Below are 25,526 nucleotides of genomic sequence, written 5' to 3'. Positions count from 1 at the left end.
ATCAGATGTGGTTCAAAGGTAGGAGAAAGCTCACAGGGCATCTGGCCGCAAGGGGAGTGGAGTGTCTGCAACTCCAGCTCTCTAGTAGACAGTTTGACCCCAGGCTGCAGCTCTTCCAGGAAGCCCTTCATGATTGCCCTTCCTTGTAACAATCTCTGCCACCTCCGAAGTACAGCCTAGAACCCAAATTTTGGATACTTCTGCCTGGCCGGGCTACCTCCTCTGGGTTTCTCTTTTGTGTTAATCATCTGTTTGTGATGCTCCCAAGGGAATCAGAGTGAGCCTCTAAACATCTTGGGGACCCTAGAAACTGGTGCCCCAAGTCATTTGCCTGCCCTGCACCTGGTGGTCGGCAGGTGCACTTAGGCTCCTGCAGGCCAGATTTGGGCCCTGTCACAGCCTGCACGTTCTTAGGCCCTGGACGATGGTGCTTACCAAAATGGGTACTGACTGGATCTTTCTGCTGCCTGGCCAGGGCCACGTTTCTTTCACTCTGTGACTTATCTCAGCAAGGGGCCATGGCAGCCATGGGTCCCGGCCATCCATCTAGGGCAGGAGTCTCATCCTCAGAGCTCACTCCTGCTTGCTCTCATGTCCTGAGTCACTCATTTGTTTACCCACATATTTTAGCAACCACTCCAGAATGGGAACTGGGGATACAAAATGACTGTTTTGATCTCTGCCCTCAGTAACCTCAAGAGCCCAATGATGAGGCGGAAAGCAGCGATACTAACCACTGACGTTTAGTGAGCACCTACTATATGCCAGGGGCTTACATGGACACAGCAGCCAGAGTGGCTCTCTAGACCTGAGTCGGGTCATGTCCTTAGTTCTAAACCCTCCAAAGGCTCCATCACGCAGAAGAGGAAAAACTAACCCACTCCTCACAACCTGAAAAAGCTTCATGATCTGGTCTCTTGTCACGTCTCTAACTTCACCTTTTCTGGCTCCCCTTCTCCAGATCACTTTTCAGCGACACCGCCTCCTGCTGGTCTTCAATGCTGGCTCAGAACCTTGCCTGCTCTGTCCTCTGCCTGGAACCTTCTCCTTCAGATACAAGTATGCATTCCTTACAGTTTCTCAGCTCATCTGTTACAATTTCACCTCTTCAGGAAGCCTTCCCTGATTACCCCTTCTCAAAACTACCCTGTTGGGGTGCTGGGGTCACTCAGTCGGTTAAGTGTCTGACTCGTGATTTCGGCTCAGGTTTGTGATCTCAGGATCATGAGCTCCAGCCGCGCGTCAGGCTCCTTGCTCACAGCCGGCAGTCTGTGGGACATTCTTTCTCTCCTGTTGCCTCTGCCCCTCCCCTCACATTCACTCTCTCTCTCTCTCTCTCAAATAAATAAATTGCCCTGTTGCTCTTCCTCCCTTTCTGTGGTATGAATTTTGTTACAGCACTTACAACCATCTGACATTACATTCTTACGTACCTGCCTTTTTCCCTACCCTTGTGGGGACTTTGTTCTAGTCACTGCTGAGTACCTCTCACCTAGCTAGCACTGGGCATGCCTGGGGCTTCCGAAACTCATTGTGGAATCAGTGAGTACTTTATATGCTCCTGGTTTAGGACGCTCTTCCAGGTGGGCCAGGGGAAGATTATCTATGGGGATAGGAACCCTGTGTGGCCAGCGTAGCCCTTCTCCAGGCAGTGTTGTGCCCATTTCTGGTCCCTCCTCCAGAGGGATGGCTGCCTGGCTTACACCTGCTCGAGGGTGGAGGAAGGAGGTCAGAGCGAGGAGGGGCTTCCTGCTCCGGGGTGGAGAGCAACATGAGCCTCTGACCCCAGGGTGCTGCTCGCCTCAGCTCTCAGGACTCTGCCCTGTTCTGTTGGCCAGGGGAGGAACTTTGGACAAGTTTTTACAATCAGAAAAATCTGTCCCGAAACTAGAGCAATTAGCTGTTACCTGTAACCACCCTGATTAGAGTTTGGGGGACTTTGATTTTTTCCTCCAAGGACATGATTTCAGCACAGAAATTCAAGGAAGTCTTTGGTATCTGCTTGCCCTTGCTCAGCAGAACTGAGCATTGACTTGGGCCGGTGAACTCTGAGGCCCCTGTCCCCCTGGCATCCCCCTTCACTGCTGACTCAGGATCTCAAGGGCACGGGGCTGTGGTGGAGCAGGCACCCTCTGGAAGGCTGGAAGGCCTGCGTGCTCTTGATTCCCCACTTCGTGGCCTTGGGCACAGCTTCCTGCATTTCTCAGCCTGTTTCTCATCTAAAGGAGTAGTTAGAATTCCTTAGCAGGGGGCCAAATTCCCTGCAAGGTGCCCTTCCTGCATTTACACCTCTAGCCCACCAGGTGGCTGGCTCAGCAACAATGCTTCCAGTTGCATCTAAGAGAAATTCTAACTTTAATTGACTTAAACTCTCGTTTTTTTCCTTACGTGAACATCCAGAGGTGAGAGGGGCTTGGGGGCAGTTTGATTTAGCAGCTCAATGATGTCTTCCAGGACTTAGACCTTCTTCTCTGATCTGCCATCCTTCCTGTTGTTCCATCCTCAGCTTGGTGCCAAGATGGTGGCACTAGCCCCAAGAGTCAGTTTAGGAAGTGGCAACTCCAGAGAAGGCCGATTCTGACTTCCCATGGCTCCTTTAAAATGGAGGAAACCTTTCACAGGAACTAGACTTTCCAGATCGCGTATCTAGTTGGCCAGAACTAAGTAACATGTCCACTCTTGAATGAGTTGTAGGCAGGGGCGGAGCACAAAGCCATGACTTGCTTGGAACAAGCATCATGGATGAAATGGATATCTGCCCACAATGTCCAGTAACATAACTGGCACAGAACAAAGTTCAAGAGTATTTGCAGGATTACAAAAATATCCAGTACCTATCAAGGTAAAAATCACAATGCCTGGCATCCAGTCAAAGATTGACAAACGTATGAAGTGGCAGGCAACATGATCCAAATAGAGGAAAACAAGCCATCAAAACCAACCCACAACAGAAACAGATGTCAAAATGAACAGATTAAGGACATTAAAAGTTATAGTTATATTTTATGCCTTAAAAAAGTTAAATATACTCTCATACACACAGTCAAATGACCCTGAGATCAGGACCTGAGCCCAGATCAAGAGTTGGACACTTAACCAATGGAGCTGCCCAAGGGCTCCTAGGGTTAAATGATTTTTGATAGAGCTGACCATTCAGCTGGGACAATCTTTTCAACAAATGGTGTTGGGGAAACTGGGTATCTACATACAAAAGAATAAAGTTGGACCCTGACCTTATACCATATGCAGAAGGTTGTATGGGGCCAAGTTTGTATGTGGAAGACAGTATGGAGGTTCTTCAGCCTCAATTGATATTCCAATGTCAATAATGATCAAAATAGATCACAGACTCAACTGTGAGACCTGAAACTATGGAGCTCTTAGAAGGAAACATAGGGGAAAAGCTTCATGACATTGGATTTGGAAATGATTTCTCAGATGTCACACCAAAAGCAGAGGCGACAAAACAAATAGATAAAATGGACTTAATTAAAATTGAATTTTGTGCATCAAAGAACATTATCAACAGTAGGGACAGAGAACTCGGAGTATATGGGAGAAAATATTTTGAAAATCATGTATCTGATAAGGGATTAATATCCAGAATATATAAAGGACTTTTAAAACTAAACTAAAAGAATGGGCAAAGGACATGAATAGACATTTCTTTGAAGAAGACATACAAATGCCAATAAGCACATGAAAAGGTGTGCAATATCACTTACATTAGATAAATATAAATAAAAAACATGAGATATCACTTCACACCCACAAGGCTGGGTATCATTAAAAAAACAGAAAAGTAAGTGTTGGCGGGTATGTGGAGAAATTGTAATTTTCATAATGAGAATGTAAAATGGTGTGGCTGCTTGGAAAACAGTATGGTGGTTCCTCAAAAAAATTTAACATAGAATTACTGCATGATCCAGCAATTCTGCTCCCAGTTATCCACCCCCAAAGAACTGGAAAGCAGGGACTTGAACAGATACTTATATACCAGTGTTCATAGCACCATTATCCACAACAGCCAAAGATGGAAGCAACCCAAGTGTCCACTGGTGGATAAATTGATTAAGTGTGGTATGTACATAAAATGGATTATTACTAAGCCTTAAAATGGAGTGAAATTCTGATACGTGCTACAATGTAGATGAACCCTGAAAAGAAATAAGCCTGACACAAAGGGAGAGATATTGTATGATTCCACTAAAGTAGTCAAATTCAGAGACAGAAATTAGAACAGTGGTTACCAGGGGCTACCGTGGGAAGAGAATGAAGAGTCAGTGTTTAATGAGTACAGAGTTTCAGTTTGGGGAGATAAGAAAGTTCTGGAGATGGCTACTGGTGATGGTTGCACAACATTATGAATATATTTAATGCCATTGAACTGTACATTTTAAAAAGGTTAAAATGGTAAATTATTGTATGTTATGCATATTTTACACAAAAAGTTAAATAGATATGAAAAAAACACTTAAATCAAGTTTCTGAGATTAAAAAGGCAATGTATGAGATGAAGACCATACTGGACGGGAGTAATAGCAGAGCAGACATGACAGATTAGTGAATTTAAAGACAAAGCAAAAGAAATTATCTAAAATGAAACAGAAAAAAGAATGAAAAAAACAAAAGAAGAGAAAATAAAAGAGGCTTAATGGCTGGGCATCAGTGGTGAGACAACTTCAAGCAGCCTAACATATGGGCAATTAAAATTGCTGAAGGAAAGGAGAGGGGGGACAGAAAAAAATATTCAAAGATACAAAAAGCCTAAAACTTTCTGAACTTACTGAAAATAAACATACAGTTTTGAGAAGCTCAATGTACCTGTAAGCATAAGAAATATGAAGACTAGGGGTGCCTGGGTGGCTCAGTGGATTAAGCCGCTGCCTTGGGCTCAGGTCATGATCTCAGGGTCCTGGGATCGAGCCCCACATCGGGTTCTCTGCTCAGCGGGGAGCCTCTCTCTCTCTCTCTCTCCCCCTCTCTCTCCCCTTCTCTCTCTGCCTGCTTGTGATCTCTCTCTCTGTCAAATAAATAAATAAAAATCTTAAAAAAAATTATGAAGACTAGACTAAGGCAATTGAACAGCTCAAAATCACTGACATCGAAAAAGCTGTCAGAGAAAAGAGACTTGTTGCATACAGAGGGGACAAAGGTAAGGACATCAGATCTGTTGTCGGAAGTGATATGAGCAATAAAGGACAGTGGAGTAGCATCTGTAAAGTACTAGGGAATTGGGGGGAAACTTGTCAACCTAGAATTCTATGTCCCGCAAAAATACCTTTCAATAACAAAGGTCAAATTGAGATGTTTTAGACATACGAAAGCTAAAAGAATTAATCATCAGCAAATCGTCACTATGAGCAATGTTGAAGGATGTCTTTCAGGCAGATGGAAAATTATACCAGACGGAAATCTGGATCTATACAACAGAATGAAGGCCACTGGAAATGGTACCTACCTGGGTACTTACCTAAGATTTTTAAAATTATTTTTCAAATTCTTTAAAGACAACTATTTAAATAAAAATAGCAACAGTATACTGTGGGATTTATAAAGTAAAAAGGAATGACAACCAGGGCTCATGGGTGGCTCAGTGGTTAGGTGTCTGCCTTCAGCTCAGGTCATGATTCTTCCGTCCTAGGATGGAGACCCACATTGGGTTCCCTGCTCAGTGGGAGCCTGTTTCTTCCTCTGCCTGCTGCTCCCCCTACTTGTGCTCTCTCTCTGCCAAGTAAATAAATAAAATCTTAAAATAACAAATAAGTAAATGACAGACAACCATAACATGCAGGCTGGGAAGGGAGATATGGAATTATACTATCTTAAGGTTCTTATATGGTATGTAAAGTGGTATAATATCACTTGGAGGTAGACTGTGATAAATTAAGGATATATTTACATATCCTAAAGTAATCATTAAAATATCAAAATAAGAAGGTATAGCCAATAAGCCAACGAAAATTAAATTATAGTAGTCCTGGGGTGCCTGCTGGCTCAGTTGGTAGAACATGTGACCCTTGATCTTGGGGTTGTGAGTTCAAGGCCCACACTGGGCATAAAGCTTACTTAAAAAAAAAATACAATAATCCCCCCTTATCTGCAGGGGATATATTCCAAGACCCCCACTGGATATCTGAAACCACAGAGAATACTGAACCCTATATATACTATGTTTTTTCCTACATATACATATCCATGATAAAATTTAATTTAAAATTAGGCACAGTAAGAGATTTAATAATAAAAACTAATATACAGTAATAAAGTTATATCATTGCAGCCTCTCTTCCTCTCAAAAATATCTTATTGTAGGGGTGCCTAGGTGGCTCAGTGGGTTAAGCCTCTGCCTTCAGCTCAGGTCATGATCTCAGTGTCCTGGGATCGAGCCCCACATCTGGGCTCTCTGCTCAGCAGGGAGCCTGCTTCCCTCTCTCTCTTTGCCTCCCTCTCTGCCTACTTGTGCTCTCTCTCTCTGTGTGTCAAATAAATAAATAAAATCTTAAAAAAAAATCTTATTGTATCATACTCACCTTTTTGTGATAATGTTAAATGATAAAATGCCTACATGTCAAGATGAAGTGAGGTGAACAATGTAGGCATTGTGATGTAGCATTAGGCTACCATTGACCTTCTGATGATATGTCAGAAGGAGGATCATCTGCTTCCAGACCATGGTTGACTGCAGGTAACTGAAGCTGTGGAAAGCAGAGCCACAAATAAGGGGGTACTACTATAATTGATTTGTCCAAAGGAAGGCAGAAAAAGAAGACAAAGGAAACAACAAATGGGACAAATAGGAAACAACTGGCAAGACTATAGACTTAAACCAAGCCAAATCAACAATCACATGAAACGTAAATAATCTAAATACTCTATTTAAAAAGCAAAGATTACAAGGCTGGACAGAAAAGCAAGACCAAACTACATGCTGCCTATAAAAACCACTTTAGATATAAAACGCAAATGGGTTCAAAATAAAAGGATGGACCAACATACACATGAAAAGATGCTCAACATCATTCATCACCAGGGAGATGCAAAAGAAAACCACAATGAGTACCTTATACCTGTTGGGATGGCTAAAAGAAAAAACGCAAGAAACAACAAGTGTGGGAGAGGATGTGGAAAAGTAGGAAGCCTGTGCACTGTTGTTAGGAATGCAAACTGGTGCAGCTGCTGTGGAAGACAGTATGGAGGTTCTTAAAAAAACTAAGAATAGAACCACTCTGTGGTCCAGTAATCCCACTACTGGGTGTTTACCTAAGGAATATGAAAATGCCAATTCAAAGGGATATATGCACACCTATATTTACTGCAACATTATTTCCAATAGCCAGATTATGGAAGCAACCTCAAAGTCCATCAATGGATGAATGGATAAAGATGTGGTATGTATATAATTATTATTATTCAGCCATAAAAAAGAATGAAATCTTAACATTTACAACAACATGGATAGATCTACAGAGTATAATGCTAAGCGAAATAAGCCAGTCAGAGAAAGACAAATATCATATGATTTCACTTATAGGTGGAATTTAAGAAACAAAGCAAATGAACAAAGGGAAAAGAGAGAGAGAGAAAGAAACCAGAAAACATACTTTTGTCTACAAAGAACAAATAGATGGTTACCAGAGGGGAAGTGGGTGAAGGGATGGGTGAAATAGGTGAAGGGGATTAAGAGTATATTTATCTTTTGTTTTGTTTTGTTTTGTTTTTTTATTAATTCAGGCTCCCCGCAGAGCAGAGAGCCTGATGTAGGGCTCGATCCCAGGACCCTGGGATCATGACCTGCGCCAAAGGCAGGGGCTTTAACCCACTGAGCCACCAGGCGCCCCAAGAGTATATTTATCTTGATGAGCATGCAGTAATATACAGAATTGTTATATGAATATAACACAATATTCCAACTGCATTGGAATATTTTTTATTTATATTTATATTTTTTATTTTTTTAAAGATTTTATTTATTTATTTGACAGACAGAGATCACAAGCAGGCAGAGAGGCAGGCAGAAAGAGAGGAAGGGAAGCAGGCTCCCTGATGAGCAGAGAGCCTGATGCAGGGCTTGAGAGCATGATCTGAGCCAAATTCAGAGGCTTTAACCCACTGAGCCACCCAGGTGTCCCTTGAATATTTTTAAAAAAGTTGTTTAAAAATAAAGTAAAAAGGATGGAAATAGATATACCGTGCTAACATAAGTCAAAAGAACTTTATACTAGTACTAAATACTAAAAGCTATATTACTTATTACTAAATTGTATTACTTAATACAGTATTATTTAATACTAAAAGCTATACTAATATCAAAGTAGACTTCAGAGTTAAGGCTTTTAGGAATAAATTCATCCAGAGGACAACATGCACCTAACAGAGTTTCAAAATACATACAGCAAGAACAGAACTGCAAGGAGAAATTTGCAAATCTAAATCATAGTAAAAAATTTCAATACCCCTCTCACAATCATTGATAAAACAAGCATGGAGAAAATCAACAAGGGTACCATAGACTTGAACAACACTACCAACCAACTTGCCCTGATTGACATTTTAGGACACTCCACCCAAGAACAGCAGAATACACATCCTTTTCAAATGCACATAGACCAAAGAGACCATATTTTGGGGTATGAAACAAGTCTCAATAAATTCAAAATGTCCAAATCATACAGTCTTTGCCCATTTTGGTTTCTGCCCACAACAGCATTAAGTTAGAAATCAGTAACAGAAAGATCCTTGAAAAAAAAAAACAAAAACAAAAAACCAATATTTACAAACTAAATAACACACTTTTATTTTATTTTATTTTTTTTTAAAGATTTTATTTATTTATTTGACAGAGATCACAAGTAGGCAGAGAGGCAGGCAGAGAGAGAGGAAGGGAAGCAGGCTCCCCGCTGAGCAGAGAGCCCGATGTGGGACTCGATCCCAGGACCCTGAGATCATGACCTGAGCCGAAGGCAGCGGCTTAACCCACTGAGCCACCCAGGCGCCCCAATAACACACTTTTAAATAATGAATAAAAAAGGAATGAACAGAAATTTAAAAGTATCTTGAACTGAATGACAATGAAAGCATAACATATCAGAATTTCTGCAGTGTTACTAAAGCAGTACTTAGGAAGAGATTTGTATCACTGAACACTTGTATTAGAGAAAGAATTTTAAAAGGCCTTAAATAAATGACCTCAGCTTCCACCTTAAGAAACTAGAATACAGGGGCACCTGGGTGGCTCAGTTGGTTGGGTGACTGCCTTTGGCTCAGGTCATGATCTTGGAGTCCTGGGAGTTCCGCATCAGGCTCTCTGCTCAGCAGGAAGTCTGCTTCTCCCTCTGACCCTCCCCTTCTTGTGCTCTCTCTCTCTCATTCTCTTCTCTCAAATAAATAAATAAATAAATAAATAAATAAATAAACTAGAATAGAGCAACTTAAAGAGAGATGTCCACTCTCACCATTCAGCTCTGTATCAGAAGTTGTAGCCAGTGCAATAAAGCAAGAAAAAGAAACAGAAGGCATTCAGATAAAAAGGAAGAAGTAAAACTGTCTTTATTCACAGAAAACATGATAATTTATGTAGAAATCTGATGGAATCTAAAAAAAAAAAAAAAAAGCTACCAGAACTAGCAAGTGAATTTATTAGCAAGGTTGTCAGGCTATAAAATATATATATATATATAAACCTTGATTGTATTCAGTTGTACAATGAAAAATCAGAAACAAAAAATATGATTTATGAAGGCATCAAAAATATGAAGTACTTAGGAAAAAATCCAACAAAAAGATGTGAAAGACTAAAGCACTGAAGACTACAAAATACAGCCGAGAGAAAATTAAAGGTAAATCAATGGAGAGGTATATCTTGTTCATGGATCAATTCTTCCCAAATTGATCTATAGATTTAACAGAATCCTGACTGAAATCCCAGCAGGTGTTTTTGTAGAAATGGACAAGATAATTTGAAAATTCATATGGAAATCAAAGGGCCTAGAAACACTGAGAAAGAACAAAATTGGAGGGGTAAAAACACCTGATCCTAAAAATTATAAAGCTACAATAACAAAAAGTGTGGTACTGGAATAAAAATAGACAGATCAATGGAACAGAATGAAAATACCAGAAATAAATCCACAAATATATGGGCAACTGATTTGTGTTAAAGGCACAAAAAAAGAGAAAAGGTAACTGTTTCAATAAATGTAAGAAAAATGAACTTGAATTGATACTTTGCATCATATACAAAAATTACCTAGTAATGGGCCACAGAATTGAACATAAAACCTTATTCATAAAACTGAAATTCTTAAAAAAAAAAAAAAAAGAGAGAAAATCATTGTGACCTCGGATTAGACAAAGATGTCTTAGATATGACACCAAAAACCAAATCCATAAAAGAACAAATTGATAAATTAAGCTTATTCAAAATCAAAATTTTCTGTTCTTCAAAAGACACTGTTAGGGGCGCCTGGGTGGCTCAGTGGGTTAAGCTGCTGCCTTCAGCTCAGGTCATGATCCCAGGGTCCTGGGATCGAGCCCTGCATTGGGCTCTCTTCTCTGCAGGGAGCCTGCCTCCACCTCTCTCTCTGCCTGCCTCTCTGCCTACTTGTGATCTCTGTCAAATAAATAAATAAAATCTTAAAAAAAAAGAATGAAAACACAATCCACAAACCGGGACAAAAACTTTGCAAAGCATATAGTGATAAAGGACTTGTACGTAAAATATATAAAGAACTCTCAAAACTTAATTAAAAAACCCCCAAAACCCAAGCAACTCAATTAAAAAGAAAGGCCAAAGATTTGTACACTTCACCAAAAAAAATACAGGAATAACAGATAAGAACAGGAAAAGATTCAGCATAATGTGTCACTAGGGATATGTAAATATGTAAATTAAAATCACAACCTGATAGGGGGCGCCTGGCTGGCTCCGTCAGAAGAGCATGCGGCCCTTGCTTTTAGGGTCATGAGTTCTAGCACCACATTGGGTGTAAAGATGACTTATAATATATTTATATTTATGTACCTGATAGAACGGCCAAAATTAAGATTACCCACAGCAAGTGTTAGGACACGGAGCAACTGATCTCTCATCTACTGGGATGGGAATGTAAAGGGCTACAATCATCTTGGAGAAGGGCTTGGCGCTTTAGTTTACACACCCTACCATATGATCTTGCCATGTCACTGCTTCACTTAATCACAGCAACCTTGTTTGTAATAGCCCCAAGCTAGAAATAACCCAAATGTCCATCAGTAGAAGAGCAGATCAACAGATTATGGCATAACCATACCATAGAATGACACCTGGAAATAAAGAGGAATTACTGATGTACATAACACCATTGATGAATCTGAAAACGCTTAAGCTGAATGGAAAAAGATGGGGGGGTAAGCATACGGTATTTATGCAAAGCCCTAGGAAATCCAAACTAATCTACAGTGATAGAAGGTAGATGGGGAGTTTCTTGGGGATGGTTAGAGACTGGAGGGCGGAATTACAAAGGACGTGAGGAGTCTTGGGCTGATGGGTACAATCTCTATCCTGATTGTGGTATTTCATGGCATATGTACCATGGTTCCACTTTAAGTATATACACAGATGTATAGTTCTTTTTTTTTTTTAAGATTTTTTTATTATTCATTTGACAGACAGAGATCACAAGTAGGCAGAGAGGCAGGCAGAGAGAGAGGAAAGGAGGCAGGCTCTCTGCTGAGCAGTGAAGCCCCATCCCAGGACCCTGAGATCATGACCTGAGCCAAAGGCAGACGCTTTAAGCTACTGAGCCACCCAGGTGCCCCGATGTATAGTTCTTTTGAAAGGCAGGTGTGGTAGCAGTTGTTAGAACACATTTGGGAGTTTCAGCTGAATGATACTTTAGCACACCCCTGCCATGGGTCCTGCAGCAGGCTACCTCAAGCATGGACACCTCGGTTACATCCTCTGTAAAAGGGGGGACTCAGAACAAGCCTTAGAGGATCATATTCGGGAGTAAATGGGCCAACACGTGGAAAGTGGAACAGACTGGAAGAGCACTGGAAGAATTCCATGAACGGCACCCTGAACCCTTCTCACTGCGGTTGAACAGAGGCGTGGAGTCGGAGGGGGTGGGGTTACAATAGGTAACTGCTGTTTTTGTTTGCTTGGCATCCCTTACTGTGGGAAATTGTTCTTGCCACACATTCCAAGGGATTTGGGTGGGGCTAAAACTCACCGTATCCAATATCCTTGGAGTATGTAGCCTGTAAACAGAACTGTCCTGGATATAGTGACTGGTCCAAGATGTGCAAACAGTAATCCAAGCTGGGCCCATCAGAAACCTCTGGGATTTACCTCTATTAAACACACTGAAGTAGGGAAGGAGAGACCTTTTTCCTCTAGGCTTTCCAAGCTGGCTAGTGTGTAAGCCTAGAGTGATCTGTGACATGCCCTCACCACCTCCTCACAGGGAAGATTTTTGGCAATGGAGCAGAACGGGCCAGAGAAAAGCAGAGTGGAGGAAGGGAGACTCCTAAGGCTACTCCTTAAGCCTCCAGATCTATCCAGATCTGAAACCAAACCACTTCTTTCCTTGATGACTTATGAACCAATCAAGTTCCCTTAGCACATAAGCCAGTGTGACCTGTTTCTATTTGAAGGACTCTTAGATGACAGAGAGCTGAAGTGAGTTGGCAGTAAAATATTGGAGCTGAGAATCTAAAACCAGGTCTCACTGCTACCAAAGCTCACACATGACGGCCTTTCCCACTTGTGGGAGCGGGGCAGATGCTTGTGATTCAGGAGAGAGGGACTGGGCAGATGGGAGAAGTTCTGGATGTGTACCACACAGGGTAACAACAGTGGCGGAGCCCTAGAAAGCCTGATCGGAGAATGAGTTTTGAGGGAACCCCCTCGGCTCAACCTGTTTGGGGAAGTTGTCTCACCTCAGGCTCCTAACCCTTGCAAGAGATTCTGGAGACATGACAACAGGACAATGGCATATTTATTTACAATTGGACCAAAAAAAGGCATACAGGCATCTTTTAATTAAAAATAATAATGACGATGATTAAAAAAGTCAGAAAAGTTGATGATGTTTGAACCCTTGGTGAGGAGTCCATTTCCCTATTCCCCCCCAAAAGAAATCTCTGAGGGAAAAAATCCGAGATTTGAGTGAACAAAAGCCTGCGATATCGTTCTCTGTTTGGGTTCCCTTTTCTCCAACCCGATTCTTGGTGGACACCGCCTGGCAATACGGAGTCACTGACAGCAAGGTTGAGAAGTTCACTGGTTTGACTGGTGGAGGGGGCGGGGGCTGCTGGGGGGAATCTGGAGTTGGGGTGCAGGGTGTTAAGGGGGTGGGGTGTGTTCCTAGCTTAGCCAGCATCCTGAGCTTTGTCTTGTGGCGGGAGTATCGAAGGGGCCGAAGCAAGGATAATCCCAGGGTGGGTTTGATCTTTGCAACTTCAGAACAAATGTCTGGGACATGCACAGGGTGGGCATGGGGATGGGCGCCGACCAGAGGAGTCAGGCTTGCCACTTTAGCTCCCTTTCTAACTCGGCTCCTTGCCTATTCCTGGGAATTGGGGACAGAGCGACAGAACGGACCTTCCATCTCCCTTCCCATGAGCGGTTTTCTGGATGTCTCCCAAAGGAGGCAAGAATCCGATGGGATGTGGAGGGGACGGGATTGGCTAGAGCTGGGTGTGAGCACTGAGGCTAGGGCATGTCAGGGAGAGAACGCCTCTCCCCAGCCACCTAAAGGACACGTGGGGTCTCCCAGCCTTGCTCTGCCCTGGAAGAGGGAGAGGAGAGGGCCCGCCACCAGCAAACTTGAGAAGAGCAGCAACCCCCCCAAGGAAAGTACTGGGGAGCAATCCTGAGGGGTGAGGACCTCATTCCAGACAGACACGTGGATGCTTGGCTTGACTCTGTGAATACTTGGCCCTGGACCCAGGGTTTCTTGGCACGAATAGTTCACTGCAAGTCTCTTCTCTGGTCCAGCCAACTCCCACTGCTCTGAGCAGGGGTGAGTCCTGCTGTCCTGGGACATGTGGCCCCGAGCACTTCCAAGGGATTTTCCTTGGAGCAACCAAGATTTGGTCGACCTGGAGGCCTGGCTGGAAGCCCTGCCTTGGGCCACCCAGGGAAGGGGCTGGGGGAGAGAGAAGAGTGAGGGGCAGGGCTGGTAGAGGCTGGTTGGCACTGAGGATGCGTGTCCGGGCCAGAGCTGTGCTTTGTTGCGGCATCAATGGTGAGCACGGGCCGTGAGAGGCTCAGGAACCTCACCGAAGCCCCAGAAGGCCAGGCATTTCCTCTTCCAGTTAATCGTGGGGTGGCCAACAGCCTGAGGAACTGAGGTGGAGATAGTGACCAAAACCCAGTGTCTTGGTGATTTATCCATCCTGGATCCATGTGTTAAAAAAAACTAAGGAGAAAACCCCCAACCAAAAAAATAAACCTGAATACACAGGTCTGAGAGTTCCTGCTGGAGGGAACTTTCTTAGCACTGAAGAAAAAAACCACCCACAAAAAACTCATCCCCCACAGAACTGGCATAAAATGATGAAGGAAAGTCCAAGATTTATCTACAGGCCCTCCCACGCCCACGCAGCCCCGGGATCCAGGAACACCGTGCCAGGAGTTATATTCCAAACGAGCACGAGTTATTTTATTGGTGTGCCTGCAGTTCCCCACGCAGAGAGTGGCTTCCTGTCCATGGACGGAGGGGGCCTGGCCATGTCCACCCCATCAGTCTATCTTCACAGCAGCGTAGATCTTGCGGACAAACATGTAGGCTGCGTAGAAGCCGATGGTGCCCGTGAGAAGCCAGAAGGACAGGACCATGAGGGCCGTGTAGCCAAAGTACAGGAGAGAGGGGATGAACTCAACGATGTCCAGCTGGGGCACGAGTGGAGAGAGAAAGAGGTGGGGGGGGGTACACTTAGTGCCAGCCTACCGTGGCCACCAGGGGTGCCCCCGCCCCGACCTTCTCACTGATCTTTTGGCAAAGCTAAAGCCTGGGAAGGGGAAGGGGCTCACTCCCAGTGGGCAGTGAGGGACTGCCAGAGCTCACGGCCACGGCAAGCCTTTGTCAGCACCCGGGCCCGCGCATCGCTTCCAGTGCTCGTGACCCCCATGGCTGATGGGGCACAGCGGGGTCCAACCACACCCACAGTTACCCAACTAGGAAGCAGAAGGACATGGGATTTCAAACTGGGGCTGGAGGGCCGGTTAAGGTCCAGGACCCAATTCTACTGACTCGGTCCATTTCTGCCCTGTTGGGGGGAGGAGGGTGCAGGACTCTTCCTGGAGATGGGCCTGGGAGCTCACTGGGAAATGGGGCAGGGCGGGGGGGGGGGGGGGACTCCAGGGGTCGGGGCCAGAAGGCCTTAGGCAGGAAGGGCCACAGCTGTGTCACTTCTTCACCCTCCACAATCCCCAGAACAGCACAGCGACATTCCTGGAAGGCTAGAGCGGCAGCCAGGGAGGGGAGGGAGGAGAGAGGAGAGAGGCATCCAAGGCTCCCTGCTTAAGGAGCAGAGAGCCACCGTAAGGCAGCCTACAGTCCTCGCCTCCTGAGAACACTTCCATCACTTTTGTTAATAACTCCCAGGAGTTTCATCTGGGAGCACATGGGACTGCTCTGTCAAGGGTAGCGGCCTGGCAGGGACACCAGGACCTGCGCTGTGCTGGTGTTTGCTGGGCTAACTGGAGCGACGCTGGAACCGTGGTGTCAAGATGTGCTTGGCACACCAGGGCCCGAGTGGGGACTATGCCAGGGCTCGTGGACAGACACATGGTCACAAATGTCAGGAGCTCAGAGGAAATCAATAAAGACCTTCTCCCCAAGGTCAAATATCCTCAAGCCAGGAGATGAAGGCCATGTTTTCAGGCTCAACCCTCCCATTTCACAAGCTTTCTCAGGGCTGGAGAAGGGGTGAGGGAGGCAGGGAACAGGGCAGTGGTAAATCCAGTGGTGAAACTGGGAAAGGGACAAGGCAAACAGGCACGGCCAGAAAGGCCCTTAGAATTCCACAGGCCAAGGTTGTCATTTTACAGACAGGCTCTGGGACACGGGGTGGAGGTTTTTAGAACAGAGAGGAAAGACTGGGCACAGGGAGGAAGGACAGGAGGACCGTCTCACTGGGTCCTGATAGGACCCAGGGGGGTAATACCGGAGGCCATGTAGCTAGGCTTTCTTTGCTCAACACTATCTCCCGTCTTCCATCTTCCTGAGGTTTTGGGGTACCTACTCCCTGCTCTGCGGTCCTGTTGGGGCTGTCAGCTTTAATACAACACCTATGCTGGGTAGCTGATTAGAGTAGACCATCCCGTTGGACCTGAGTAACAGTGCGGGATGGCATGTAACCTGGTCTGAGCAGCTTCCCTGGGACTGATCACCTGACAGTAGAGGAAAGATGTTCTTTTAGCTCTAGGGCTGTGAGGTTGGAAAAAGACGACTCTAGGGCTGCCCCGGCATCTTTCCATTCTGAGGCAAGGTCCTGCATGCAGATTAAAGCCAAGAAAACACACATCCAACATCCTCTGAAATGCCTAAAGCTAGAACTCTGGCTTCTTCAACTTTCCAGGTATACCAGTCAATACATTCTCTTTTTGCTTAAGCCAGCTGACATTCAGTTTTAGTCGCTTTTTACTCAAGAGTTCTGATGAATATGGGCTATAGAGGAGGGAAATTAGATTTGTTCTGGATGATTCTAGGACTAAGACTATGGCCTAAAGATAGAAGTGACAGTGGGGTGGGTTTCCGTGTGAATCAAGGAAGACCTCTATAATGACAGGAGCTAGCCAAAGAGCAGGAGCACGCCAGGAGGGGAATGTCACTGGATGTGCCAGAGCAGGCGTCAGAGAACTTCTTCTCAAAGGGCCAGATTATACAGAGTTCAGGTTTTGTCGGCCATGTGCCCTCTGTCACAACCATGCTACGCTGCCACTAACGTGTGAGAGCAGCCGCAGACAGTATGTAAATAAATGAGCATGGCTGCGTTCCAGCCACACCTCATTTACAGAAACAGGCCCACCGGCACTCGGGCTCGAGTTTGCTGACTGCTGAGCTCCGCGATCCCTTGCTGGGACGGCTGGAGAACAGGGGCACAGTCAGCAAACCGGAAGCAGGTTTGGAGCACCACCTCGGGATGACCCACACCGTCCTTTCTAACCTGACCGTTTTGCGAGAGGGCATCCCAAGCTCCCACCAACTAGCCCGTGACTCTGGTTTGGGAACACAGCCTGGCCGCAAACAGAGGACCTCCTCTCTTTGGGTTCTGGAGACCCGAAGCACAGCGGGGGAGACCATCTTCAGTGGCACCCCTGGGAGGGAGGCGTCCACCACAGGGAGCCTATACTCCTCTCAGGGGCTCACGTGGCTTACGTGTCATGCGTGAACCTACCACAACGAGCGTGGCGAGCAGGGAGTGCTGTACTCTTACTCACTCGGCTCTTGGGGACAGCGAGCTCTGTGGGTATACCTGAGTTCCTACAGGTGCTAAAAGTGCTTTCAGTGCTTTTTGCTTCTATCTTTATGAACTCCTTCTCATCTACTTTCTTTGTTCTTTCATGTTATTGCTCTTTTTCCTAACCCGGGGTGAGTACGACATTTTCAGTCTCTCTCATTTCTTATGAGTAGCAAGCACTGCAAGGTGAGAGATCTCCTTTAAGTTCTGCTTTGGCTGTATCTCATAGGTTTTGCTGCAGTATTCTCACTGTCCTTTATCCTAAGGCTTCTGTCCCTCAAATCACACAGAACACGGATCCTCTCTGTCCTAAAAAGATGCATGCTCTAGAACAAAATGGCTTTGGTTCTCCCCATTCTTGGCACGAGAGACTCAGACACCTGGGTTTTTCCCCAGCATCCTCCTCACCCCCAGCCTGCCCTGAGAGGGCTCGGGGCCTCCTCACACAGGGTAGTACCTTGTTAACAAAATAAAAGATGGCATAGACAAGGACGTAGAACGCAGATCCCCCGGAGACTAGGAAATTCCTCCACCACCAGCGGTAATCCTGAAGAGGAAAAAAAGCAGAGTCATTTTCTCCAGGTGAAATCTCTTCCCGAAGGTTCATGGTCGCTTGAGGAGCTAAAGACCTTAGGCGAGAACAGTAATATTTGGGGTGATGGGAATGTTTTATATCTGGACTGCGGTCGTGGTTACACAACTGTATGCATTTCTAAAAACTCACTAGAAAAGGATGAACTCTACTGTTCATAGATGAGATCTCGATTAAAAAAAAAAAAAAGATCACTGAGGGCCACAGCAAAAGAACAACAACTAACATTTCCTGAGCAAATGCTCACCATGTGCCAGGCACCATTCTAAGTGCTCTACGTGAATCAGCTCATTCACTCCTTGTAGTAGGCCCATTTCAGGCCCTATTGCTGCCCCGTCACATGATGAGGGATGGGAGGCACAGAGAGGTTATGCAACTGCCCAACCACAGCTACTAACGGAGAAGCCAGGGCTTCAGCCCCAGCTGTCTGTCCCAGAGCCCGTATCAAGGGGCCCTGCCAAGAGCTAGTGCCCAGAGGGAGGGAAGGCCACCCAAAGTGCATCAGCTACTGGAGAAGCCACTACTGGAGTGGACTTTGTACTGACAATCTACCGTCCTTCTCTCATGTTGCTGTGACTACTGCATGTGACTATGCTGTGAGGTAGGGATCAACTCCAGTCTACAGCTGAATAAAGCGAGGCTTAGCGAAGTGAAGTGATGTACTTGCCCAAGAGCTCATAGCCAGAGGAGGGAGGCCCGCATGGGAAACCCAGGCAGCTTCAATGACCCATTCAATGCTAGCCCCAGCTCTCCTCACCCCCAACTCCTGGTCCCATTCCCCTCACCTCTGCACAGAGCTGGAAGTACACCATGACGATGCTGATTTGTGAACACGACACCACCAGGATGATGAAGACAAGGAACAGGAAGCCAAAAAGGTAATAGAACTGATTCTCCCAGATGGCCTGTGGATACATCACAGCTGGCCTTCAGCTTGGCCTGCCTTCATGCAGCATACACTGCCTGCTCTCAGAAAACCACCCCACAGTTATGACTACCATACCAGCTGCCACCAGGGCAGGGCACCATCATGATATCACTGGGGTCTCTTAGCCTGGCATGTGGCTCTGACGGGCCCTTCCTCTGGGTGAGCCAGGCTGTTTTTAGGGAGCGGCTGGGGCATGGGTGACCCTGCAATGGGTGGGCCCCAGCCTGAACTCAATAGCTTGTGGAAAACAATGAATCCCACTCCAATCAAAATCACATAGCGGCCACCACCAGGGCAGCCTCCTGCATGCTAGGTGAGGCGCTACATGCTTTACGTGCATCTCCAAATGTAAGCTTATGAAAGTGTGGCCATTTATGGGTGAGGAAGCCAAGGCTCAGAGAGGCTGGTGATTCCTTTGCTCAGCGTCGCACAGAGTAAGGTGGCCTCCTGGGGTCGGGGGGCAGGCAGCCAACCCGTCCTCTGACCCTTTCTTAGGCAGGGCTGGGTGGGGCAGGGCACTGAGCCAGGTCAGCAGGCATAGATGTCTTTGCAAAGCCCTTCTGCCACCTTCCACCTTGGCACGGCTGGGCAGGGGTCAGCATCATCACGACAGCCACTATTTAACAAGTACTGCCTGAATGCCAAGCATGTGCCTCTTCTGGAAATTCCCACTCCAGCCCCATGGTGATCTAGAGAATTAGGAATCATTCCCCCCCACTTTCCTGAGAGTTCTGAGTAGCAGACCAAGATGTGTGGGGACCTGGAACTCAAAGCAGAGGCCGCAGGATGAACAATGGTGGAGTCTGGCTGCAAGGCTACTGAAGCAGCTCCTACTTCCTACACCAGACCCCACACATGTGGCCTATCTCATGTTTCCTTCCAAGCCATCCTGAGGGGCGGGACTGTTAGTCCCATTTTGGGGTGATGAGTGGGGACCCTGAGAGGCGAAAGGGCCCATCTGAAATCTCACTGAATCTCACGGGTGGTAAGAGGCAGAGCACATGAGCAGAGGGACAGGGATTAGGCTAATGCACAGGGAAGGGGAGGCTGTGTGTGCAGGGGCAGGGGAGCGTCCCCACCAACCCTGTGGGCTGACCCAGCCCTGGGGAGAAGCGGTACTCACGCTGAAGATGAAGAAAAGCTCGATGAACATGGCACCAAAGGGCAGGATCCCGGCCATGAGAATGCTGCAGCACAAGGGGAGGGTTAACGCCGCCAGGAGACCCAGGCCACTGGCGGACCCGGGCTCCTCCCAGGCGGCCTGGAGGATGGTGCGCACACAGCTGTGGTTGTTCTAGCTCCCTGGCATGCTTTTGTACCATACAGCCTCCTGAGAGGGTGGCAAGGTAGGCACCATTCTCCCATTTTATTGATGGGGAAACTGAGGTACAGAGAGGTAGGTTAAGTTGCCTAGATCTGAGTGATGGTCTTAACCTGCCTCACCTGTATTTTTCCACCCCTTCCTTCCCTGTCCCGGTTCCTACGCCAACACCAAGTTTGGCTATAACTTGGTCCTCTTGAACCTGGAGTGAAGTTAAACTTTCATAAAGTCTACTAGAGCCTTCTGGAGCTGCTGAACATCAGTCACAACACCCCCGGGGGAGGGGACCCATTCCATGTCCACCCAAGGAAATGGCTGAGGGCAGCATCGGCCTTGCCCCTGCTGGAGACTCACCCGACAAACCGGTTCATGTACCATCGCTGTTCAGGGATCTGCCGGGGAATCTGGTTGGTGCGCACGGGGTTGTCATACGGCTGCTTGCGGAAGCCGAAGTAGTAGCCCAGGTAGACAAGGGGCAGGGAGATCCCAAACCACATGCACAGCAGGGCCACCATGGTGGGGAAGGGCACCTGTGGACACAGTGCCATGAGCCACCCCCCATAAAGCCCCGGCGTTGTGCAGGGGTGAGAGGGACCCACTGGGTCCCAAAGAAGGAGGGCCACCATGGTGGGGAAGGTCCTGCAGACACCCCCCCCCCTTCAAGGCTCCTGGCCGGAACCTCCTGGGACTGAGTCAGCCCCAGGGAAAAGCGGAGGGCAGATGGAGGACCATTTGGGCTATGAAGTGGAGAAGGAACCACGGCATCCCAGAGGAGCTTGTCAGCCAGGGAGGAAGTGGAGAAAGAACAAAGAAGGACGAGAACATGATGGGGAGATGAGGCCAGAATGAAGGAGAATTAGGTGGTATGTGAACTGGAGACAAAAGGGCAAAAACACAAGTGTACAAATTGTATGTTCCCAGTTTTGTTAAAATGATACATCATAAATATACTATGAAGTGAAAAAAAAGCAGGTTACAAAACTGTATGTATAAGACTCCATTTTAAGGGGCGCCTGGGTGACTCAGTGGGTTAAGCTTCTGCCTTCAGCTCGGGTCATGATCTCGGTCCTAGATCGAGCCCTGCATCGGGCTCTCTGCTCCGCAGGGAGCCTGCTTCTCCGTCTCTCTCTGCCTGCCTCTCTGCCTACTTGTGATCTCTCTCTGTTAAATAAATAAATAAAATCTTAAAAAAAAAAAAGACTCCATTTTAAGAGAACCATCCTAATATTTATATGTTTATGTGTCTACAGAGGGCTGTGGCCAGAAGTTAACAATACTTCCTCAGCGGGGAGGTAGAGGTTAGAACTGACTTTTCATTTGCTTCTTTTCCTGTTCATTTCAGTATTGTTTTTACAAGAATCCTGCAAACTGGAGGAAGCGAATTAATATGGGCAAAGTGTTTAGAACAGTACTTATTCAATGCAAGCACAATATAAATGTTTGCTATTTCATTATAAATTTAAAATTTCATCATTCTGTTTTAAATATAGCTTAAAAGATTGCAAAAATATACTAATGATGTGGACACATCGTTAAGATTACAGATTACATCAACTTCTCTGTACTTTCCAAAATTCTTCCGATGAGTATTTATCATGAGTGGTTGGTAACTGGGAAGAAAATGTTGAGAGAGAGAAGGAACAACAGGTAGAAAAGAGGAAGTGAGAGGAAGGGCATGACTGTCTTTTCTGAGGGCGACTTCCCAGACTGCTGCAAAGAAGCCTGTCCTCCTGCACCCAGAAGACCTCTAACAAATGGGCACCTGCAGTGAGGGGAGTGGCTCTAGCCGCTAAGGCTCCAGGGCAAAGGCCTGCCCCACCTCCCCTGCAGCCCTGCCAGGGATTGAGGGAGCGGATGGAAAACCCATCTCCCCACCCCCCACCGAGCTCACAGTCATACTCAGTGAGTCTTGGGCAGCTGCAGGCAATGACTGGGGCGGGCAGGATCCCTGCACTGAGGGCAGGACAACTTGTGGGGACTGGATCCAAGGGGCAGGGACAGGAGGAGGAGAGCCCTGTTTGGGATACTGACCTAATAAACTCACACCAGGCAGCTTTCCCTTGGCTCAGGCCAAGGGAGATTCCCCAGCTGGCCCCTGGACTGTGGAAATCTCCCTTTAGAGAAGTGAGCTTTGGCCAGCTCTCTGCAAAAGCCCACAAGAAGGCCAGGGCCGGGGCATGGGCAGCTGGATGGGCAGGGCGGGGGAAACCCCGGGGAGCCCTCAGGCCCTGGGGCTGGGAACAGAACTCCGGGGACTCAAAAAAGGGAAGAGAACAGCAGGAAGTGACCTCCCAGAGTGGGACCCAGAACAGCTGGTCCCCCCTTACTTACTGCTCCTGATGAGTGCTTTCCCCAGATGAAGCAATTCAAAACGAAGCAGATGCCAAAAACCACGCCGGGGTAGAGTGTTGCTGTCTGGAAGCGAGGGAGACCAGGCTGGGGTGCTGCCACCTGGTCCAGTGGGGCTCCCAGACTAGAGGCTCTCAACCCTCCTTGTCTTTCAGGATCCAGCTCCAGGGTAATTCCTTCCAGAAAGCATCCCCTGAACTGCCCATTCCTTACCCTCATCCCATTCTGATTACGTACTATTACCCGGCCAATGCCTGCTACCCCCAGAGACCGTGAGCTCCTTGGGAGGAGAGTGTTGTCGTCCCTACCCCCTTCCCATCCGCTGATGTACGCCCAGCATTTAGAACACAGTAGCTGCTCAATAAACATTTGTTGAATGGGAATGAATAAATAAAACTTTTACAAAACACGTATATGTGGATCCCAACACGAACTGGCTTAGAGTGGTGGGTAAGCCTGAACTGTCTTAGGGGTGGCGGGCGCTGGCCTCCACACACGTCAGCTCACCTAATCCTCACTATGGGCCAGATGGAAAGGATTATCAATATTTGCTTTCATTTATTTATTAAAAATTTTTTTTTAAAAGATTTTATTTATTTGACAAGGATAGACACAGTGAGAGAGGGAACATAAGCAGGGGGAGTAGGAGAAGGAGAAGCAGGCTCCCCATTGAGCAGGGAGCCTGATGCAGGGCCTGATCCCGGGATACCGGGATCATGACCTGAGCCGAAGGCAGATGCTTAACAAATGAGCCAGTCAGAGGCCCCTCATTATTCCCTTTTAAAGAAGAGGACACTGGGGCCCCTGGGTGGCTCAGGCAGTTTAACGTCTGCCTTTGGCTCAGGTCATGATCCCAGGGTCCTGGGATGGAGCCTCACATCGGGCTCCTTGCTCAGTGGGGAGTCTGCTTCTCTGTCTCCCTTTGTGCTCTCGCTCTCTCTCAAGTAAATAAATAAAATCTTAAAAAAAAAAAAAAAAAAGAAGAGGACACTGAGGTCCAGCAGTGTTAAATACACGCTCCAACTTCACAGTTAAGGAAGAATCAGGGGCTCAAACACAAGCAGTCTGAGCCCAGAGGCCAAGCCCCGACCCACTGAGCTATACTCCGTCCAATCTCTTCGGCTGTGGCCCAGGCACACAGAACCGAAGCCCCAGACCTACAGGAGCTTCCTTCACTGCTGGGGCTGCCTGAGCATCCAAGAGGGCCACTGACCACGATGCCTGAGGCGCCCTGCAAGCTGGCACTCGGCCTCCAATGCCAACTTCACCTTTCGCCCACAGCTCTCCCACACCCAGTAACTGGCTGCGGCTCCTGCATGTCGCTGCCCCTGGGCTGGTGCAGGCAGAGTGAGCACGTCTCAGGCTATCTGCCGCCGGAGTGCTAATGCTGTGTCTAGGGCCTTCTGTGCAGTCTCCTTCCATCCACAAAAACCCTGAAAGGTAGGTGTGACCATCCCCCACTGGAGAGATGGGGAAACTGAAAAAGGACAGAGCCAGGACTGGGATCTAGGAGATTCCAGAACCCCAGGCTGCCCTGCTGGCTGCTTTGGTCCATCTGAAACCCTCCTCTTCAAGGCCCAGCTCAAATGTCATTTCCTCCCTGCCTGCACGGTCCTGCTTTACTCCGCTGTGTCTAGCAGGGGGTCCGTCGGCCCTCCTAGCAGGAGTTCATAGACTGGACATTGTGCTGTCCACACAGCACAATGAGTGAGAACAGGAGAAGAGTTCCAGTGAGGCAGAGAGAACCACAGAGGGAGACCCACCTCCATGGCACTACTTGTAGGCACGAGGCTCTGCCTAGGCTCCTCTGGAGTGCCAAGGAGGACACAGAAGTCAGAATGGGGGGAGGAGGGGAGGCGGCTTCTAGAGGGTGACACTAAGACGTAAAGGATGAGGTAAGGGGAGTGAGGGAGCGGTGTGTCCACCTGGGCAAGAGTTCGAGAGCCAGAGCTGCAGCGGGGAGGAAATTCATGGACCATTTGGCAGGCAAACCCTCAACACCTATCGTCTGAGAGGCGGCGGGCAGAAGGGAGTAGGAGGCAAGGAAGCAACCCAGCGGTCTGGCCTGGGGGTCCCGGTGAACGCTGCCACCATCAGAAGCAAGGAGCAGGTGTGGGGCAGAGAGGCGGGGTGTGGCATGGCGCCTGCGGAGGGAGGTCCTGGGGTACCTGTGGGAGGCCTCCCAGGGAAGAGCTGTATAGGGTATTGCCTGGGTTCCACACCTCTGTAGATCCCCGGCTCTCGTGTGCCTGAAGATGCCCGAAGCATCAACAATTCAGGGCCTTTCTTTGCTTCTTCCAGAAAAGCCACCTTCGCAGCTCTTCTACAGTGAGGGCTTTGTGCCAGGGGTATGGCAGCCGGAGCTGAGACAGCCTGGGCTCCCCTGGGGCTTTCAACAGAGTGAGAATGGTTTCAGGACCATTCCTAAAGGGTCTTCCAGTCTTCTTCCAGTCTGACACAAGGGTTTCCCGGGGCTTTAGGGGCCTCCTTGTCTGGGACAGGGTCAGGGTCACGGCTCCCAGAGAGGTAGGGTCAAGTCCCAGGCTTCTGCCAGTTTCTGTGGTCTTTTCTGCTGCCAGAAACTCTCCCGACCACCAGGAGGACAGAGAAGGGCAGAAGCTGTCCTCCCTGAAGAGGAAATGGAGGCATCAAAGTCTGAAGACAGGATGAAAGCAACCTGGGCCTGGCTTCTTCTGCCTTGGGCAGGTAGTTCTCTCTACTCCACTGGGCAGGGTGTCCTCCCAGCAGCCCTGCTGATCAGTTTCTGGCTTTAAACTCTGACACCAAGGCTTGGTGTCAAATCCTGTTATTCTGAATCTCCTATTTCTTCTATTTTAGCCATCAAACAATGTAGGCTAAAAATCACCAAAATTCAATCCCCTCTT

The 25,526-nt window shown here is 47.4% G+C and overlaps 1 protein-coding gene across 5 annotated transcripts in view; it reads right to left on the bottom strand.

Annotated features, from left to right (window-relative positions):
• Positions 1-12,962: 12,962 nt before the first annotated feature.
• Positions 12,963-25,526, bottom strand: part of TM9SF4 (transmembrane 9 superfamily member 4) — a 51,067-nt gene continuing 38,503 nt past the window's right edge. For all 5 annotated transcript variants that reach the window (XM_047745189.1, XM_047745191.1, XM_047745190.1 and 2 more), the window contains exons 13-18: positions 22,624-22,707; positions 20,647-20,822; positions 20,095-20,158; positions 18,829-18,948; positions 17,909-17,998; positions 12,963-14,878 (exon numbers count right to left, since the gene is read on the bottom strand). In XM_047745189.1, coding sequence (XP_047601145.1) covers positions 14,729-14,878; positions 17,909-17,998; positions 18,829-18,948; positions 20,095-20,158; positions 20,647-20,822; positions 22,624-22,707 — 684 coding nt within the window. In that variant the 3' untranslated portion in view covers positions 12,963-14,728. The remainder of the gene's footprint in view (positions 14,879-17,908; positions 17,999-18,828; positions 18,949-20,094; positions 20,159-20,646; positions 20,823-22,623; positions 22,708-25,526) is intronic.

This window comes from Lutra lutra, chromosome 9, assembly GCF_902655055.1.
Source record: "Lutra lutra chromosome 9, mLutLut1.2, whole genome shotgun sequence".
Classification (NCBI taxonomy): Eukaryota; Metazoa; Chordata; class Mammalia; order Carnivora; family Mustelidae; genus Lutra; species Lutra lutra.
Note: the sequence above shows the minus strand (reverse complement) of the source record. Positions and strands in the feature narration are given on the sequence as shown.